Source organism: Phyllobates terribilis, unplaced genomic scaffold, assembly GCF_046119375.1.
Source record: "Phyllobates terribilis strain yellow unplaced genomic scaffold, ASM4611937v1 Scaffold_2__4_contigs__length_985480577, whole genome shotgun sequence".
In the NCBI taxonomy this organism is placed as follows: domain Eukaryota; kingdom Metazoa; phylum Chordata; class Amphibia; order Anura; family Dendrobatidae; genus Phyllobates; species Phyllobates terribilis.
This window is the reverse complement of record NW_027362762.1, coordinates 175,044,408-175,063,272: the sequence shown is the minus strand read 5'-3', so window position 1 is coordinate 175,063,272 and position 18,865 is coordinate 175,044,408. Positions and strand designations below refer to the sequence as shown.

Sequence of the window (18,865 nt, the reverse complement as noted above, 5' to 3'; positions counted from 1 at the left end):
ATATTATGTATAGATATTAATCTTTTAAATTGACAGATCCTCTTTAAGAACCCAAGGCAAGATCCACATGCATTAGAAGGTGCTTCTTGTGGTGCAGTAGTGCTGTAGCACAAGTCATTCCCTGGCATTACAAACTGGAATAGGCAAGCAACAAACCTGGATCTCAAAAGCAGATTCGCATGGTTAGTGTGTGAGGCTTTAAAAAGCGTGGAAAAACTGCAGGCATGTTTCTGCACGCTTCCATGGTTTTAGATGCCACCTTCCTACACTCGTGATATGATACAAGCTGTGCTCTGTAAATGTTGTGCCACACAGGATTCAGAATCACAGGACACTCATTTTGTAAAGATTACTTTTATGTAAGAAAGAGCCTATCAAGTTTCAAGATTTTTATCCTTATAATTTACTTATGTTTATTAGAGGACAGTTAGTGAAGAACAGATCCCCTCCAGTCAGCAATGGGGTTATAGTAAACTTGGTATATGGGTCAGATATACCTTTATGGACATTCTGCACCAGAGAGTATAAGGACATACAGATATAAATAAAAAGCCTAAGAAAGTTGTCTCGTCCCCAGACAGTCCCAGTCCGCATCACAAGTACCAGCATGCAAACGCAACACCTTGAAAACTTGAGTGCCATACTTCCTGAGGGCTTGGCCCATGGTAAAGCACAGGTGGGTTGTCCCCTTGCATGGCGGGTATAGGTCAAGCACTCTAAGCATAACCAGGGGAATGAGCAGAGGAATGGGTAATACTGGATGCTAACGAGACTATATATTTACACAATAGTAAAACTTTCCTTATTAGGCAAAGGGGATTTGGAGGAATTTCTTAGTGCAGCGTTTGTAGGAACTCGTTTCTTGCACTTTGCGGCATTGAGGCTTGTATGGAGAAATTGCGACTTATTTGCCCAGCTTTTTTATTCTTGAGTCAATATTTGTAAAGTTGTCCTCCACTGTAGCGAGGTTCTCCTTCATGGCCTTTTGGACCTGGAGTGAAAATAGACATTTATTTAATGAAGTCTATACTTGTATAGAAGACGACATGGCTGTAATGACTTCTCGGACTTAACCAAGATCTAATGTGCTACACAAGATAATAGCAACCAGGTTTTCTATACCAAGGAAAGAGGGAAAGATGTGACGTTGTGGCGTGTGGCATGGAAGAAATAAGATGCCATAAAGCATGACTTTAGCTGCAAACTGTATCTACTTCCGGAAGGATCAATATCCACGAGGGTTAATCATTTGCATGGCTCAGCCCAGTATTGGAAGGTAAAAACTTTTGGGTATTTGTGAAGTGACCGATAAGAACTATGGAGGTTAGGAACTATATGCAAGGTTGGAATGACATGCAGACACTGTGTGAGTACATGCACATGTGTCGATTATGATGGGAGTTTTTTGCTATGGAAAAATCCAATCCACATGGTGAGATTTCACTGCATATTTACTATGGATAAAATCTACAGCATAAAAGGTCATCCTGCAGCTTTATATGGGTTGTCCACTACTTTTAATATTTGGCCATTCTATTTTTATGTTGAAAATGAGTATCTTTGTAAATACCTTGGTTTGTAGTTACTGCCTGTGAGCGGCGCTATCGCTGGGCGCTCACAGGCATCACGTGACCCGCCACTGATGTCACGTCAAGTGAGGCGTGACATCAGTGACGCAATCCCTGCGGTGGATGCTGGGCTGTGGGCGGGGTTACCCCACGCGTCACACCCAGCATCCACGGCGCGCTTTCCCAATGAATGAGGACAGGGAGAGCGCGCGGTGGATGATGGGGGTGATGCGCGGGGGGTAACCCCACCCACATCCAAGCATCCACCGTGGAAGGCAGAAGTGAGTCACCCCCGGCTGCAGCCGGAACTTGACGTGACATGAACAGATGTCAGAGCCGGCTGCAGCCGGGGGTCATGTGATGCCTGTGAGCGGCCAGCGATAGCGCCGCTCACAGGCTGTAACTGCAACGCAATTACAAAGATACTTATTTTCAAAATAAAAATAGAATGGCCAATTATTAATAGTAGTGGACAACCCCTTTAAAATACACAGCACTGGTCAATTTCCCGCAGTGGGTTTTCTCCACAGCACATGGATGAGATTGTGTAGATTCTCATTGACTATACTGGTACATGCTGCACATGTTCCGTCCATATCACACTCCTGCGGAGTTACAGTATGCATGTGGTTATTGACAGCCCTGGGGGACTATGACTTGCTGAAAGAAAAATATGCATGATCTAAAATGTACATTCATATATAAGGAAACTAGACATCAGAGATCAACGGATCGCTTCACGCAACCATGGTCCAGGTATGTGATCTCAGACAGGAGCTGCGCAAATTTCCTGAGCTTCCGGTTTCGATGGTGCAGCGTTTGATTCATCAGCATGGCAAGACGTTATCTGTGTAGCGCAGAGGTGACGTCTCACCAGCTCAGCTAATCAGAAACCGAGCCTGGGAACCCAGAGGGTAAGGAAATTCATACAGTCCCTGTCCACGACCAGAGAGCACTGACCTGGACCACGGTTGAGTGAAGTGATCCGTTTATTTCTACTACACACTCACGCATCCAGGACATCTTGTGACGGACACGGAAAAGGCAGCAAAAGCAGAGTAACGATTTAAAACCATGCATGAATTAAAGGGAATCTGTAGGATCTACCCTCCTAAGCAGGTCATGGGAAACTCAATAAAAGGATTTCTTGATATATCCGTTACCATTTCTTTTCCACTATGAGGAATGAGGAAGGTGTACAACACAAAGAGAAGGAAAAACTAACCTGAATATTCCATACAATCTGTTTAAAAGCCAAAAGAAGCTTGTTAAAACATTGGTTAACTGAATCTATTCCAAATTGGAAGGAGATAATAGGTCAAGTGAAGGCCATATTCCATTTGGGAAGGATGGAAGCAGAAGGTGATAAAGAAAGAAGTATAAAATCACTTGTGATAGAATGGAAAGGCTTTTTACTCAAATATTATACAAAAGGAGAAACCTCATAAAATCATGAAGCCCTTTGACCAGACCAGATGGTATTTACTGGAAGATTTGGGTGGAACATTGGGGAAGTTAAAAATAATTGATCTTAGTGTGGAGGGAAAAGAGGGGAGAGATACAGGCTGACAGAACACTGTATAGAGATTAAATAAGGAATTGTAACATCCGAAGGGTTACAATGGTTATGAGAGCGGTAGGATAGACGTGAACACTGGAAATATAAATATATCCTGCAGGTCTGGGTAGAGGGAGGGTAGTTGGGAAATTATATGTTTTTACTTTATTAATTTTATTTTTTCTAAATTACTCAGTTTATGACCCTTTCAATTTGAAAATGGAAGAAAAGAAACAAATCTGAGAGTTTGTAGACTAAATGGACCTAATTTTATTGTATAATTACAGATGTTAAAAATCAATAAAAAATATTGTTAAAAGGATTTTTTGATATCTGTGATCTAATGTCTTATTTCAGAGAAATACGCACCCTCTTTCATTTAAAATAAGCTCTACAGGCAGATCTGTGTCCGGCCCATAGCCTGAAACAGCTCATTTACCTATAAGAAAAAGCGGATTTCTCTGGAATAAGACATCAGATCACAGATATGAAGGAATCATTTTATTCAGCTTCCTATGACCAGCATGCCCATATAGATGGCTCAGGAGGGTTGATCCTATCGACAGATTTCCTTGGATATTAGCAAATACCTCCAATTAAAAATGCACCAATAAAAATGCTCGCCCCCCCGGCATAGAACGGGTTCAATAGCTAGTACAATAATATCAATAGGTAAAACGCTTTCAGCCACAAACTTAAAGGGGTATTCCCATCTCCAAGATCCTATCCCAATATGTAGTAGGTGTAATAATAATATTAGCAAATACCTCCAATTAGAAATGTTGTATAGTATTTTTGATTCGCTATGCCACTTACCTCATGTGCAGGCAATACAGGTCCTTAGGTATCCACGGTTACGACCACTAGCAGCTAGATAACTGTCACTTTATCAGTGGACGTAACCGTGGATACCTAAGGTCCTGTAACACCCTGTACATGAAGAAAGACATAGCGAATCCAAAATACTATACTACATTTCTAATTGTAGGTATTTGCCAATATGATTATTATTACACCTACTACATATTGGGATAGATCTTGGAGATGGGCATGCCCCTTTAAGTTTGTGGCTGAAAGCGTTTTACCTATTGATATTATTGTACTAGCTATTGAACCCGTTCTACGACTGGGTGGCGAGCATTTTTATTGGTACATTTTTAATTGTATTAATGGTGCCGGAGTCAGCACGTGTGCATACCGCGCTATCCTGCGCCATTTTTTTAAAGACATTGTCTGCAAATTCGCATATACAGTGTAATCAATAAAATGGCACCGCAGTGTGGTATGCATACGTGCAGATATATATCGTACTGAGAATACAGGGGGTGTACTCACTTATGCTGAGCGCTGTATATAATGTACTGAGAATACAGGGGGGCGCACTCACTTACGCTGAGCGCTGTATGTTTAACGTACTGAGAATACAGGGGGTGTACTCACTTATGTTGAGCGCTGTATATAATGTACTGAGAATACAGGGAGTGTACTCACTTATGTTGACTGCTGTATATATAATGTACTGATAATATGGGGGTGTACTCACAAATTTGTCTCTCTCTTTCTATCTCTCTTGTCCTGGACATATTGTCATCATGGCGCCACACTGAGCATGCTCAGTCTATAGAGGCTTCGAACAGAAGGACACATCCCTGCTTATATTATAGATGACATTAAAGGGAACCTCTAGGGAATAGCTTCAGAACGCCATTAAATGGCAGATTAACCCCATTATCTGCAAGTTAATAGCGTTTTTTTGACATGATAGGTTCCCTTTAATGTAAAATATGTAAATGAGTCATCCACTAATCTAGAAGTCTCGGACAGTGAAATAAAGCAGGCAATTACAGTACAAAGCCATGATCGGGAACGTGTAGAGAAGTAAAGCATCGCAAAAAGAAAATGTAGCACATAATGGATTACCCATTGTAGACCAGACTGTAAAACAATCCTCAGGACGAGTCTCCTCACATGAACTTTTCTTCTTAGACAGAGACGGCAGGAGCTTACTGGAAGCTCAACAGACGGGATGGGATGAAGAAAGGATTACGTACCATGGCCAGGGCAGTGGTGTTGTCCTTCAGGGAGTTGGAAATCATTAGCTGCGTAGTGTCCAGATGGGTAAGCAGCTGTCCAAACTGCATGGCTGAAACACACACGGATTGCCACTTCAATATTTAACCAGCGATGTAGATATAATTGGTGAATTGTAATAGACACAGCTGTCCTGTTTCCAGTACACTGGAATATTTATCAGGCCCTCCTTATCACTTAGTGAGGTGGAGTATTACTTGGTGTGGACCTCCAGTACCTTCTAAAATAGGAATAATCAAAGATTAAATGAGGACTTATAGTTGCTGCCTCTTTTACACCTGATAGAAAGAGCTCTTCTCATCTCTCTTAACCCCTTAGTGATGGAGCCTATTATGTCCTTCATGACCAGGCCAAATTTTACAATTCTGACCACTGTCACTTTATGAGATAACTCTGGAACGCTTCAACGGATCCCCCTGACTCTGAGATTTTTTCTTTCATTATTTATTGTACTTCACGATAGTGGTAAAATTTCTTCGATAAGACTTGCGTTTAATTGTGAAAAAAAAAACGGAAATTTGGCCAAAATGTTGAAAATTTAGCAATTTTCAAACTTTTAATTTTTATGCTCTTAAATCAGAGAGATGTGGCACACAAAATAATGAATAAATAACATTTCCCACATGTCAATTTAACATCAGCACAATTTTCCCAACAAAATTTACAAAACCATTTTTTTTTTTTTTTTTTTTAGGGACCACATCACATTTGAAGTGACTTTGAGGGGTCTGCATGACAGAATATACCCAAAAGTGCCACCATTCGAAAAACTGCACCCCTCAACGTGCTCAAAACCACATTCAAGAAGTTTATTAACCCTCCACGTGCTTCACAAGAACTGAAGCAACATTGAAGGAAAACGATTGAACATTTAACTTTTTTCACACAAATTTTTACTTCAGACCCCAATTTTTTCATTTTCACAAGGGTAAAAGGAGAAAACGAACCACAAAATTGGTTGTGCAATTGCTTCCGAGTACGCCGATGCCCCATATGTGGGGGAAAACCATTGTCTGGGCGCACGGCAGAGCTGGGAAAGAGCACCATTTGACTTTTTGAACGTAAAATTGGCTGGAATCTAGAGCAGACGCCATGTCGCGTTTGGGGAGCCCCTGATGTGCCTAAATAGTGGAAACCCCCCACAAGTGACTCCATTTTGGAAACTACACCCCTCAAGGATTTTATCAAGTGGTATAGTGAGCATTTTGAACCCAGAAGTATGACACAGAATTTGATAACATTAGATCATCATATTGAATATCCTGTCATTAGTCTTGAGTGCAAGTGCTCGCTACTTGAGTTTGCATTCGTTGCTTGGGTATGCACCAAGTATCGCGGGGCTAAAAATTGCATGCTCAAATTCCCGCCCCCCATGTTTCACTGCTGTTAGACACCCCCCACCCCAAAAAAGCTAGAATTGCCAGTGTATGGCAGGCAATCCCTGTGTGTTTTTTTTTTTTGCTGTACAACAGCCACGAAATGTGGGGCAGGAACTCGAGCATGTCACTCGAGCACCCGCGATACTCAGTGCATACCCGAGCACCCGATGAAAGCTCAAGTAGCGAGCATTTGCGCACAACACTAGTCGCCATATTTTTTTTTCTTTACTTTTGAAAAAATCCTAACCCCAACACAACCCTACCCCTAATGCTAAAGCTAACCCTACCCCTTATCCTAAACACTAACCCTACCCCTTTATCCTAAACACTAACCCCAACCAATGGAAAAAATATTTTTTTTTATTTTATAATTTTTATCTAACTAAGGCGGTGACAAAGGGGGATTTGATTAATTATTTTTTTTCTTTTGATCACTGTGATAGGTCAAACTTTTTTTTCCGTGATCGGGGACCGGAAAAACCAGCCCTGATCACATTCTCCAGGGTCTCAGCTATCCCTGGTAGCTGAGACCCCGGAGAATTTCAGACACTGGGGTGGCCTACAGCCTTATTCCTCAGCGACGTGAAAGAGAGTCGCTGAGGCATAAGTACCCTTAAGTGCCATCATGAAAATGCGTTACAGCAGTTGGTAAGAGGCTACAGTTAAAGCATATTGCAAGAACACTTTATGACCAATGGGGTTTGCCCTCTAGGAGCCCCTCCGGACTTACTGTAAGTGTGCAGGGGTCAGAGCGCTGGCATAGGACTGCATTCCCTTCTACACACACAGTGGTGCTCCAACCATCCAGATATACAGGGAAATATGTTCATACTCATGTGAATGCAGCCAAGCTGCAGCACCCTGAATGTTTTGGGGGCTGTAGCAGTGCGGTGCAGGAGGAAAATCAGTGAAGGGGATGTAGTCTTAAACCAGCGCTGTGACCCCTCATTTACATTCAGTTATCAGCATCTCTTCATAGAATTTAACAATAAGAGGAAGATGCAGTGGATGGTCACACCTGTTGTGAAATGAAAAGTAACTCTTCAATAGTCTGGTAATCAGAAACATTACCAGCTGTCTGACTACCGAACAGCCCCATAGCAGAAATTCCTATAGTGCAGTATGGTATGGGTTAAGGTGATTCTCCTGATGCATAGTCACTTTGTCAAAATGTCTGTGTCATGGCAACAACTGTCGCCATGAATCTTAACCCTCCCCCTACACATTAGATAGCTGTCAATCAAAGAATGATTCAGCCAATTGTTCGGCCGACAGCTGCCTCACTTGGCTCTCCCATATATAAGAGCTCTCACTTAGCTTAGCTCTCATGTGTCCTTTATGAGAGTCGCTGCCAGACATTGCTGGCAGCACCTCATGTCTAAAAGAAAAAAGGATCGGCAATCCAAAATCATACAAGCCAGATCCTCATCTACCCCCAACAAGCATTCATTGGAGACGTCCATATACATAAGACTTTAGGTCGAATTTACTGATATCAGTGGGACGTTAGCCTAATGTGTATGGGGTCTTTAAACCAGAGCTTTTTCAAGGAGGCTAGAAGTAAGAAGCAGTGAACAAGGACAACACATGCTCCTGTAGTAGATCTAGTCCTGATGGTTCAGCACTTTCTTTGCAGAGTTTCCCAGTTTATTATTTAATGGCCTTCGGCTCGACCTCAAGCAATGGCGACTTGATGGAGGAACGCTCTGTAGGAAGATCAGTCTTGTGCAAGCCTAGATAGGTCCACCAGGGTCTTCTCCGCCGTTATCTTGATAGTATCTAGCCATCGAGTTGCTGGTCTTCCTCTTCGCCTTGTTCCTTCTATCATTCTGACTATGATGTCCTTCTCTAGTGATTGCTCTCTACATATGATGTGTCCAACGCAGGAAAGTAGTAGCTTGGCGTGACGTGTCTGGCTTGATTTGTTTGTTTTTCTTGCCATCTATTGATAACATCCTTCTCCAGCACCACATTTCAAAGGTGTTGATTCTTCTTCCGTCTTGTTTCTTTATCGTTCAGCTTTTGCATCCGTATGTTACCACAGAAAAGACCAAACAAAGTAATGTACTTTTCTAATTAAATTTGGGAGGAAAATGTGGGTGCGTCTTATAATCCGAAGGTAGCTTATCGAATGTGGGGGGGTGGCTGTGGTAGAGCAGGGTCACAGGAGGCAGGATCGCCGTTGCAGGAGTGGGGGATGCTGCAGGCCCTGGACTGGGCGGAGAGTGGTATCCTGGCACTGCAAGGCCCTGAGCTGTCAGAAGTTGTCGTCGTTGAGCGGTGTCCCTGCACTTTTCCATTGATTCCCCTGCGTTGGGTATCAGGAAAACGGCCACCGGAGGAGGCGCATGTGCAGACTGAAATCTCTGCTCCCCCTCATCACAGCCCAGGGCCCGCACCATCTCCCCACACCTGCTGTCGTCAGCTTCCTGCAGCAGCGACCCTGCCTCCAGTGCCCCCACTCCACCGCAATAGCCCCCCCACCCTGGGGAGATAAATTGGAGTGTAAGACGCATCATCATTTTCTTAAAAAAAAAAAATGTTTTTCTTATTTTCCTCCCCAAAATTTGGGGTGCGTCTTATAGTCTGCAAAATACGGTATATAAGAGCTGTGTTCCTTGATTTGAAGACCTTGTCCAGTGACTTCATTGCTGTCGATTTGACCCTAGCTAATCTCCTATTGATTCCCAGTGTTGTCGCTGCATCTCGAGTTATCATTGATCCGAGTAGGTTGAAGACTCTCTGTATGGCACATATTATGCCAGCAGGATTTCAAAACTAATAACTTTGGGTGCCAATTCTTAGTTAGCAGCTAAGAAAATGTGTATTACCTTGCTCATGAAGCTGCTTTAATGTCACCAGTCTCTGGACAACCTGGGGCAGAGTGCCAGACATGGAGTCCCACTTCTGAACAATATCATAGAGTTGATGCACCTGGACAGAAATGAGTAAAATAAACTTCAGAGTCCAGTCTTTCTATTGAATACAGTAGATTGTACACTATGTAAATGCTGACACACACTGAATCAATATACATATAGTAAAAGCCTAAACTAACACAAGAACTGTGTATCTGAGGGTGTGGTGCCATCAGATCTTACCCTTCTTAAATAAACACCTCCCTCATTATCCCTGTGATCAGTACAGTTATGTCCCCAGTTACAGTACCTTGCTTTCTGTATCCGCATCCTCAACAGCCGCCTTGTGCTTTGCAATTTCATTCATCTTTCCCAGGACACTCTACAGAACAAAATGCAGATACATTTAATAACATTGGGAAAACAAGGAACTGAAGACGAGTTGGTCAATCATTATGTGATAAATCTAAAGAAACTCTATCCCATAACAGTTTGTGTCACCTGTAGCCTGGCCTCCACCTGATCAAGAGATGCAACATCCAACATGTTTACTTTCGCCTGTAGGATTTCTACGGTGTCCTGAAAAGACAGGTTACTTACATTACACACTGTATAAGTGCACACAACAGAACCAAATCCACCATAGAAGAGATGCAAAAGGTAAGGTGTGTGCAAGACAGAACCGTATTACAGTCCTATGGAAAGACTAGTGTCAGTCATTATCTCTGAAAAGCAGTGTTCTCATCACACAACACAGGTGGATTCTTTATGTATCATCCAGGTGAGTGCTGCCTCATCTCATTTTTGGGACCATTATCCCTATAGTAAGATTTGGCCCAAAAACCAAGAGGCGTCCATCTGACTCTCTCCTCTCCCTTGGGGTGCTGGACTTTTAGACTTTTTTTTCTCCATTTTGTAGTCATGAATTGTCAGAAGCATTTTTCATTTCCAAGCAGATTGCATGAATGATAAAAAAAAATAATATAGAGCATAATTTTTCCCGTGATTACAGCTCAGGTGTCTTCTGGTGTTCTAAAGATGGTCAGACACTTAATGTAGCATTCAGCCGAATACATTTTCAGAAAGTAGTTATTGCTCACGAATCCGCCACAAGCATGAATGCGTGTTTGACCATGCGTGTTTATTTCACTTCCAAACACTATCTCTCACAGAAACTAAGGGTCAGGCATGTTAAAATCCTGCATATCCAATCCTTCTCTGCCATCAGGAAAGTCTCAGCACACAGGGATACACATTACACAGTCAGTGGTGTGTGATAACTTATCTAATGTGAATGGGCACTTAACAGCCATACTTGGCAGGAAGCACAATAGCCATTTTATTAACACATACCCATCTGATCTTGTAACAGATGTACTTACCATCAGATTTGATCCCTGTAATCCAACAGTGAGGGGGTTCTGCAAAAGGTGGGTGAGAGGGGGGTTAGTCATACAGGATTGTTAATCTCCAAAAAAGTTTACTAGATATTACTCCAGACAATTACAACATACTTGTGTATCCTGATCAAAGCGGACAGCGGCTTCCAGTTCACCCAGCCTCTTCTCAAGCTCAGCCACCTGTAATGCAATAGTTTTGCTATGAATAACATCACAATGATATCTAAACAGATTAACCCCTTAAAAGGGAATCCGTCACCAGGTTCTTACTATCCCATCTGAGAGCAGCATGAGGTTTCTAGTGATATGCCCAGAGACTCCAGTTCAAGACCCTAACCTTGGCATACAAAGCCATCCACAACCTGTCTCCTCCATACACCTGTGACCTAGTCTCCCGGTACTTAACTGCACGCAACCTCGATCCTCACAAGATCTCCTTCTCTACTCCCCTCTTATCTCCTCTTCCCACAATCGCATACAAGATTTCTCCTGTGCAGCCCCCCTACTCAAACTCTCTACCCCAACATATCACACACTCACCTACCGTGGAAACCTTCAAAAGAAACCTTAAGACCCACCTCTTCTGACAAGCCTACAACCTGCAGTAACCCTCGCTCCACCATACCACCGTCAAATTCCTTATGGTTGGAAAACACCCGGGGAGGGAATTTCGGCCTTCTTGAAGAATACTGTGGGCTCCGTGATAGGGGAGTCCTGATCCTTGACGTTGAGGGTTTCTGGAAACGTTTGGAGCACCGGCGCTAGCTGCTGTTATGTTCTTGTGGATTCACTGGTCAGCCTGCAGAGGAGACGCTGTGGAGCGGATGGCGTCATGCAGGAAGAAGGCGCCGAGCAAGTAGAAGAGGAGGGGGTGGAGTCCTGGAGAACGCGCGGGGAATGCAGATCCATGCCGGCTCCCCCGAAGGAGATATCCGATTGGCTGCTGAGTGAGGGTGTGGCCAAGAGAAGGCACCAGGAGAAAGCACAAGCGATGGTAGGGAGATGGGGACGCGTGGTTTGAGAGAAGTAGGCCTTTGGCAGAAGCCAGGGCCTAGTTTACAAGGATCTGCCAGGAAAGGGGGAGAGGGTGGTGGAAAACCACGGAAGAGGGCTCCCTGCCGCGACCTGAAATAAATAGGCCCCGCAATAAAGGAAAAAAAAAAAAAACAGGTAGGAAGGTACCCCAGCGGAAAAGGAGGGAGATGAGCCCAGTCATAGGTATTCACTTCATAAGTATAGGGTCAGAGAACTCTGACTGTGGGGGGCTTGTGCAGGGACATAAGTGTTGTGCCCTGGGTAGTTAGACCAGGAGTCCCCCATATTTTTTTTTCTTTCCTCTTTTGTCTTCTTTGTGATGAAGAGGGGCCTTAGTGAGACAGCAAGTACCTGGTCCACTCCTACCCCGCTGAGGAGCAGCTAACTTTTTCGGCCTAGTGGCAGCACAGTACACTCAGTCTCCTGTGTCACCCATCGAAGTAATAGAGAAAATGACAATTCTGAAGTAGTTTTTAATTTTTTTTCTTCTGGCGATCACCATGTAGTATAAATAATTATATCTTTTTATTATACTGGTTGTCAAGGACGCAGTGATATCAGATAAATATCTTTATTTTTAGGAGTTTGTTTATTAGAATAAATGACTACTGTAAAAAAATGCTTTTTTAATTTTGCTTTTCCTTTTTTCAACACTTAAAAAGATGTTTTAATTATATAAATACTTATTAATCCACAAGGGGACTTAAACACACGATTTATAATAGTATTGGTAATACTCTGTAATACATATGTAGAAGCATGATACAGCCTGTCCGTGTTATACTGACAGGTTGCCTAATAGACCATGATGCCTCTGATACAGACTATTGGGTTTTGATCTATGGCAGACGCAGAGGCCTATGTTAGATCTCCAGCTGCTATTGCAACCATTGGCTACTTGCAATAGCACTGCAGGGAGCCAATGGGGTGATAAGAGGGAGTAATTTCTGTCACACGCTATACTTGCTGTGGTCACTTTGAGTTGAGTACAGCAAACACTGGCAGCAAGGCAATTATTTCTGCTACATCTCTGCTAGGCTAGCAGGGCGAATTGAATGTTGCAAAATACTGTCCACCCAGATCACAATCTCGAAGTGAATAATCACTGCTCCTCTGCCTCCTTCCTGCTTGTTGCAGATTGCTCTCCCAGGCTGGTAGCGGAGCCAGCTTTGTCTCTGCCGCATGGGAGCACCGTTGGAGAATTAAAGCTGACCCGACCCAACAATTAAGCCAATTTCAGAGTGCTGTGAGCAGGCTCTAAAGAATACAACCTGCAAGTGGACTTGCGCCTTGCCTACGTAACCGGCCACATTGAGATCGCAAGGTAACCTATAACCTTGGTAACTAGCTGTATACATGAACGAAAAAAATAAAGAGATAAATTGCAAAGTTGCTTTGTTGGAAAAGCATTTCACAATTTTATCTATTTAGGAACTTTAAACAACCCCTTTAACAGAAATATTCGGAGTCCAGGCAAAACACAGATTTATCCCTTCCATTACGCACCTTTGCAGCCTGGGAAAACTTGTTTTGCTCAGGACGGCAGTGTAATTCATAGGTCACTAAGCCTCCAGCATCTTTAGCTGAACCCTTTGCTGGGCTTTTTCCTTCTGGACCTTTTTTGGTTTTAGCAGCATCCAACTGAGTTAGTAAACGCCTATGGCAAAAATCAAAGAAGGGCAACACATAAGATAGAGAAAGAATTGACTGTTCACCTTTCCCCGACTCATCTGCTAGAGCCGTGTTCCCCAAATCCAAACCTCAAGAGCCACCAACAGGTCATGTTTTCAGGATTTCCTTAGTATTGCACAGAAGAAAATTGAATCACCTGCACAGGAAATAATTCCATCACCTGTGTAATAGTAAGGAAATCCTGAAAACATGACCTGTTGGAGGCTCTTGAGGACTGGAGTTGGGGGAAACTGTGCTACAGGTTAATTTACACGATCGGACTGGTAGCACTAAACAAATCTTTGGAGGGAGCTGAAACTCAATGTTGCCCAGTGACAGCCCCGAAACCTGAAAAGATCTGAAGAAGGTCTGTATGGAGGAGTGGGCCAAAATCACCGCTGCAGTGTGTGCAAACTTGGTCAAGAACTACAGGAAATGTCTGACCTCTATAATTGAAAAATAAAGGTTTCTGTACCAAATATTAAGTTCTGTTTTTCTACTGTATCAAGTACTTATTTTATGCAATAAAATGCACAATATGTAAAAATCATACATGCAACTGCAACATGCAGTGTCAGAAGTGAATCTCACAGGATGGAGATGTTTAAGAGCCCCATTCATGAATGCTGTAGTCAGATACTGTTGAATCATAAAGCGGTGCACATCCCTTCATGAATCTGGAGCATCTGCCGAGTTACAAGACATTAAAAGTGTAGGCAACATCTGGCGGCTCGCACTTATAAGGCTAACGTTTCATAATTTGGTCTTCCTTCATGGCTAAAATGTTTTGCTAATCTATATGTGGAATAAATGAGTTGATTCCTTACACGTGAGTGCCGGGACCTGCTTCTTTCACAAGATCAGGAGAGTAGACTGTCAGTCATTACATGTCTCACACTGGAAATGCCTCCTTTCACTTAAAATAATTTCTGGAAGCAGATTCTCAGAGAAATCAGTGTCCGGCCCACAGATCTTAACAACTCAAAAATGTCTTAAGAAAAAAGTGGATTTCTCAGGAATAAGACATTGAATCGCAGATATGAAGGTATGTTATTCAGCTTTCTAAGACCTGCTAGCCCATATAGATGGCTTGGGAGGGACAACCCTACTGACAAATATCCTTAAAAAATATATACATGTTAATATATACAGAACATACATATATAACAGAACAAAGCACAAGTATTTTATCAGTGATCATTTATCTTCAGTCTTGAACTTTGGTTTATGATGCGACCTGTCCACTTAATTCAATCAATACTGATGAACGGCTAGGTTCTGTAGAGAGAACTGAACTGTAAAATAAAAGGCTTAAATACAATGAAAGCACAGCTCACCCAATATGTCAGGTAGTAAAAGGGATTACTTACTTTGCGAGTGCTCCATCGGGGTCTGTCAGGTTGATGGCAGCATCAGGACCCAACAACTTCTCTAGGTGGTTGGACACTAGCTGCTGTTTCAGAGCAGCCACCTGTTTAGCCAGGGCGACTGGAGTCAGCTTCTCTTCAGCAGCAGATTCCTTAAGAGTGCTCTGTTTAGTTATAGAAAGCAAAAATTGTGATCAATAGCCAAATAAACATCTGCCAAAAAGGATTGTAACCTCATATTATGTGTGTCCCAATACTGACCAGAATGTAGTTAAGGCTGTGTGCCCACTATGCGATTAAGCGTTTCCGCAGCAGCAATTCCGCTGCAGAAACGCTTAGTAGAAGGTCTGCAATGTTCCCCAATGATAATCCGCATGTGCTGTGCACATGCTGCAGAAATTCCGCTGCACTACTAATTATTTTGCGTAATCGCGGCGTTTTCGCCGCCACTGACTTGCATTGAATCGCTTAATATCCGCATGACTACATGTGCACATGTGGATATTAAGCGATTCAATGTGCTGATGTTACACGGGTCTTGGAGAAGAGGAGACTCTCCTTCAGACCCGGGTACCATGGTACCTGTAAAAAAGAATTAAAATGAAAAAATTACATTATACTTACCTTCTGGCGGCCCCTGGTCTCCATAGTGATGCGTCCTGGCTTCCCGGCAGCTCGCGGTTGTGTAAAAAGACCTTCCATGATGTCATTTAGTCATCTGACGGGTCACGCGACCGCTGACGTCGGCAGTCGCGTGACCTGTCACATGACTAAATTACGTCATGGAAGGTCCTTTTACACAACCGCGAAACACCGGGAAGACCGGATGCATCGGATAAGGAGACCGGGGGCCATCGGAAGGTGAGTATAATGTGTTTTTTTACCATTTTTATTATTTTTTTAACTAACTTGGTCACACTATATAAAATCCATGCCGGTTGCATGGATTTATATAGTGTGACCAAGTTGTCAAGCACTTTCCAAGTGATGCTAAAATCGCTTGGAAAACGCTTGACAACCAGCATGCGGAAATGCATGTGAAGAACGCTCCACATCCGTATGTCCCTGGCAGGAAAAACGCATGTACAATCCGCATGTACAATCCGCATGCGTTTTTTCTGCCAGGGAGATGCAGAAACGCTCACGAAAAATCCGGAGCATTTCTGCATCATGGGCACATAGCCTAAAGGTTTAATGACCTTGGTTGTGCTGGTACATTGCCTTCACATTACTGACTGCTGATACATGTGCAGAATTGGCCTCTTTAGAATGGTCTGCATGCCCATGTACATTGTGTGACATAGGCAGAGATATTATAAAATATTCTCACCACCTAAACCAACCTAAGCCAGTTCTTCAGAAAAGCGTCAAGGTGTCATGGGGACACTTACCTGGATTTTTTCCACTTCTTGGGTGAGTTCCTGGACTTCATGCAGGAGCCGTTGATATTTCTGCTGTGGCGTTTCTTTCAGTCCTATTCCATCTCCCAGCTACACAACAAGAAAAAAAGAAAGAAAGAAAACTGGGAGATTTAACCATGTGACTCCATAGATGATAGAAGTGATTGAAGGTTATTCACATCACAGCTCGTGGAACGCCACGGAAAAGTCCTGATGGCCCCACTGACAAGTCAGAAAACAATACTCGAGCAGAATCCCTCCAACCCTTCCCCATTCAGAAAGCAAATTATTCTAGCCAACACATCCCCCCCAAACAAGTACAGGTAAGTCATGGTGCAGACTCAGGAGCTAAGGCTGCACCATCCACAGGAGAACTTGGCGGTAATATACAGCTGGGCTCCTGCAGCAACAGCCTGGGTCAGGGAGAAATCCCACCCATGCAATATAACTCCTTAACAGCCAATGTGAATAGCAAAATCTAAGGGGTTAAGCAGGAAGACTGTTGCAATCATCAGCACCACTTAACAAAATTGTGGCTTCTAAATGGGTTGTTACGGCAGCCGGTGACCTAAAAATAAAAGCCCCTAGGTGTGCCATCTCAACACAAAAATTAGGCCCCAAAAGGAGAATATCACTGTAGAAAAAGTAAAGCATCTGGGACAGTTTGCAGCAACTGACCATATTAGCAACAAAAAACAAACACCAGCAATCAATTTAAAAACTAGATTTTGTTAAATTAGACCAAAATGGAAGAACTGTCTAGATAAAGAAAAGTAAGAGCGGCATCTAGTAAATTGTAATGTCACATGTGATTTATTAGAACACAAAAGCTGATCGTACAGTATAAAACAACATGGACTCACAATTTCATACTCCCCAGACTCGTATCCGGTCCTCTTGGTCTTGCTTATACGGTCAGAGAAATCTGTTCATAGGAGAAATAATGTCACTTGACCATAGATGAGAGACACATAATGACAAACTTTATACAATGTTGTGGCACAGCCTTGTGCCCCGTCGCAGAAGTCTAACCAAAGTGATGGCATATGCCAGCCCCACATTAGATGGGAATACCCCTTTATCAGCTTCACAGCCAAATAATGTTAACTGATGTAATAACAGTGCAGGGGGTCTAACTGCATATTGCCAGCAGTTTTCCAATTTTTTTTTTGGCGCACCTTTCAACAGCCATAACTCTTATTTTTCCATCAAATTAACAGTATGAGTTTGTTATTTTGCAGAACGAGTTGTAGTCTTGAATTACACCAATAACATTAAAATATAATGGACTGAAAAACATGAAAACAAATTCTAAGTGCAGTGAAAATGTAGAGAAAAAACAACATACAACACAAAATTTTTGTTTTGACGACGTTCATTGTACAGTAAAAATGACCTGGCAATATGATCCTGCAGGATTACAGCAATACCAAACTTCTATAGTATAAGCAATTAAATGATTATAGGTTCAAGTTCCCTAAGGGAACTAAAGAAATAAAATAAAAATGTAAAAGTGGAAAATCACTGCCCTTTTCTCAGTTAAACAATAGAGAAATAAAAAATAAGCATAAATTAGTATCATCGTGTCCGCAAAAGGCCGATCAAAATCTGAAATGATTAAATGATTTAAATTATACATTAAACGAGAAGGACAAAAATCTAAATGACAGAATTGCAGTTTTTTTGGTGGCCTCACTTCCTCTGAAAAATGGGAAAAACAGCTATGGGGATGTTGTATGTAACCCTAAATGGCATAAACGAATAAAAATGTCAGTATGGTGTACATTAGGTGATGAATTAAGGTAATGATTTAATTAGGTATTAGGTAATGAATTAAGGCTTGCAAGAGATGTCAAAAGCAATAAGAAAGGATTTTGGGGGTATGTCAAAAGTAAAAGAAAAGTCAAAAATACTATAGGATTTTTACAGGATGAAAATGGTAAAGTGGTAAAAAATGATACTGAGAAGACCGAACTTTTATATTCTTATTTTGCATCTGTTTTCTCTCAAAGTAAATGTAACATCAACTGATCTTCACTGTACTATTGAAGGAATAGAAGAATCCACACTATCTATAAACAGAGAGATCGTGAGGGAATACTTAACTAACATAAATCAATTCAAGTCTCCAGCTCCAGATGAATTGCAACCTAGGGTACTAAAGGAGAAAGCAGGGGAAATTATTGAACCACTCTCCATAATCTTTGAAAATTCTTTGAGAACAGGAGAAGTCCCAGAAGACTGGAGAAGAGCGAATGTTGACCCTATCTACAAAAAGGGGAAGGTGGTGGACCCAGGGAACTATAGGCCTGTGAGCCTTACTTCTATACCAGGAAAGATTTTTGAACAAATTATTAAACAACATGTATGCAAGTACCTTTATGAGAATGAAGTGATTAACCAAAACCAGAATGGGTTTGTAACTAATAAGTCATGTCAGACCAACTTAATTTCCTTCACTGACAGCATGGATCAGGAAAACGCAGTAGATATAGTATATCTTTGCTTCAGCAAAGCATTTGACAAACTATCTCACAC

The 18,865-nt window shown here is 42.3% G+C and overlaps 1 protein-coding gene across 1 annotated transcript in view; it reads right to left on the bottom strand.

Annotated features, from left to right (window-relative positions):
* Positions 1-387: 387 nt before the first annotated feature.
* Positions 388-18,865, bottom strand: part of DCTN2 (dynactin subunit 2) — a 46,939-nt gene continuing 28,461 nt past the window's right edge. Inside the window, exons 4-14 of the mRNA XM_073663307.1 lie at positions 17,191-17,252; positions 16,319-16,417; positions 14,931-15,091; positions 13,396-13,546; positions 10,969-11,034; positions 10,837-10,875; positions 9,956-10,033; positions 9,765-9,836; positions 9,428-9,530; positions 5,178-5,269; positions 388-991 (exon numbers count right to left, since the gene is read on the bottom strand). Of these exons, the coding sequence (XP_073519408.1) occupies positions 905-991; positions 5,178-5,269; positions 9,428-9,530; positions 9,765-9,836; positions 9,956-10,033; positions 10,837-10,875; positions 10,969-11,034; positions 13,396-13,546; positions 14,931-15,091; positions 16,319-16,417; positions 17,191-17,252 (1,010 nt within the window). The 3' untranslated portion in view covers positions 388-904. The remainder of the gene's footprint in view (positions 992-5,177; positions 5,270-9,427; positions 9,531-9,764; positions 9,837-9,955; positions 10,034-10,836; positions 10,876-10,968; positions 11,035-13,395; positions 13,547-14,930; positions 15,092-16,318; positions 16,418-17,190; positions 17,253-18,865) is intronic.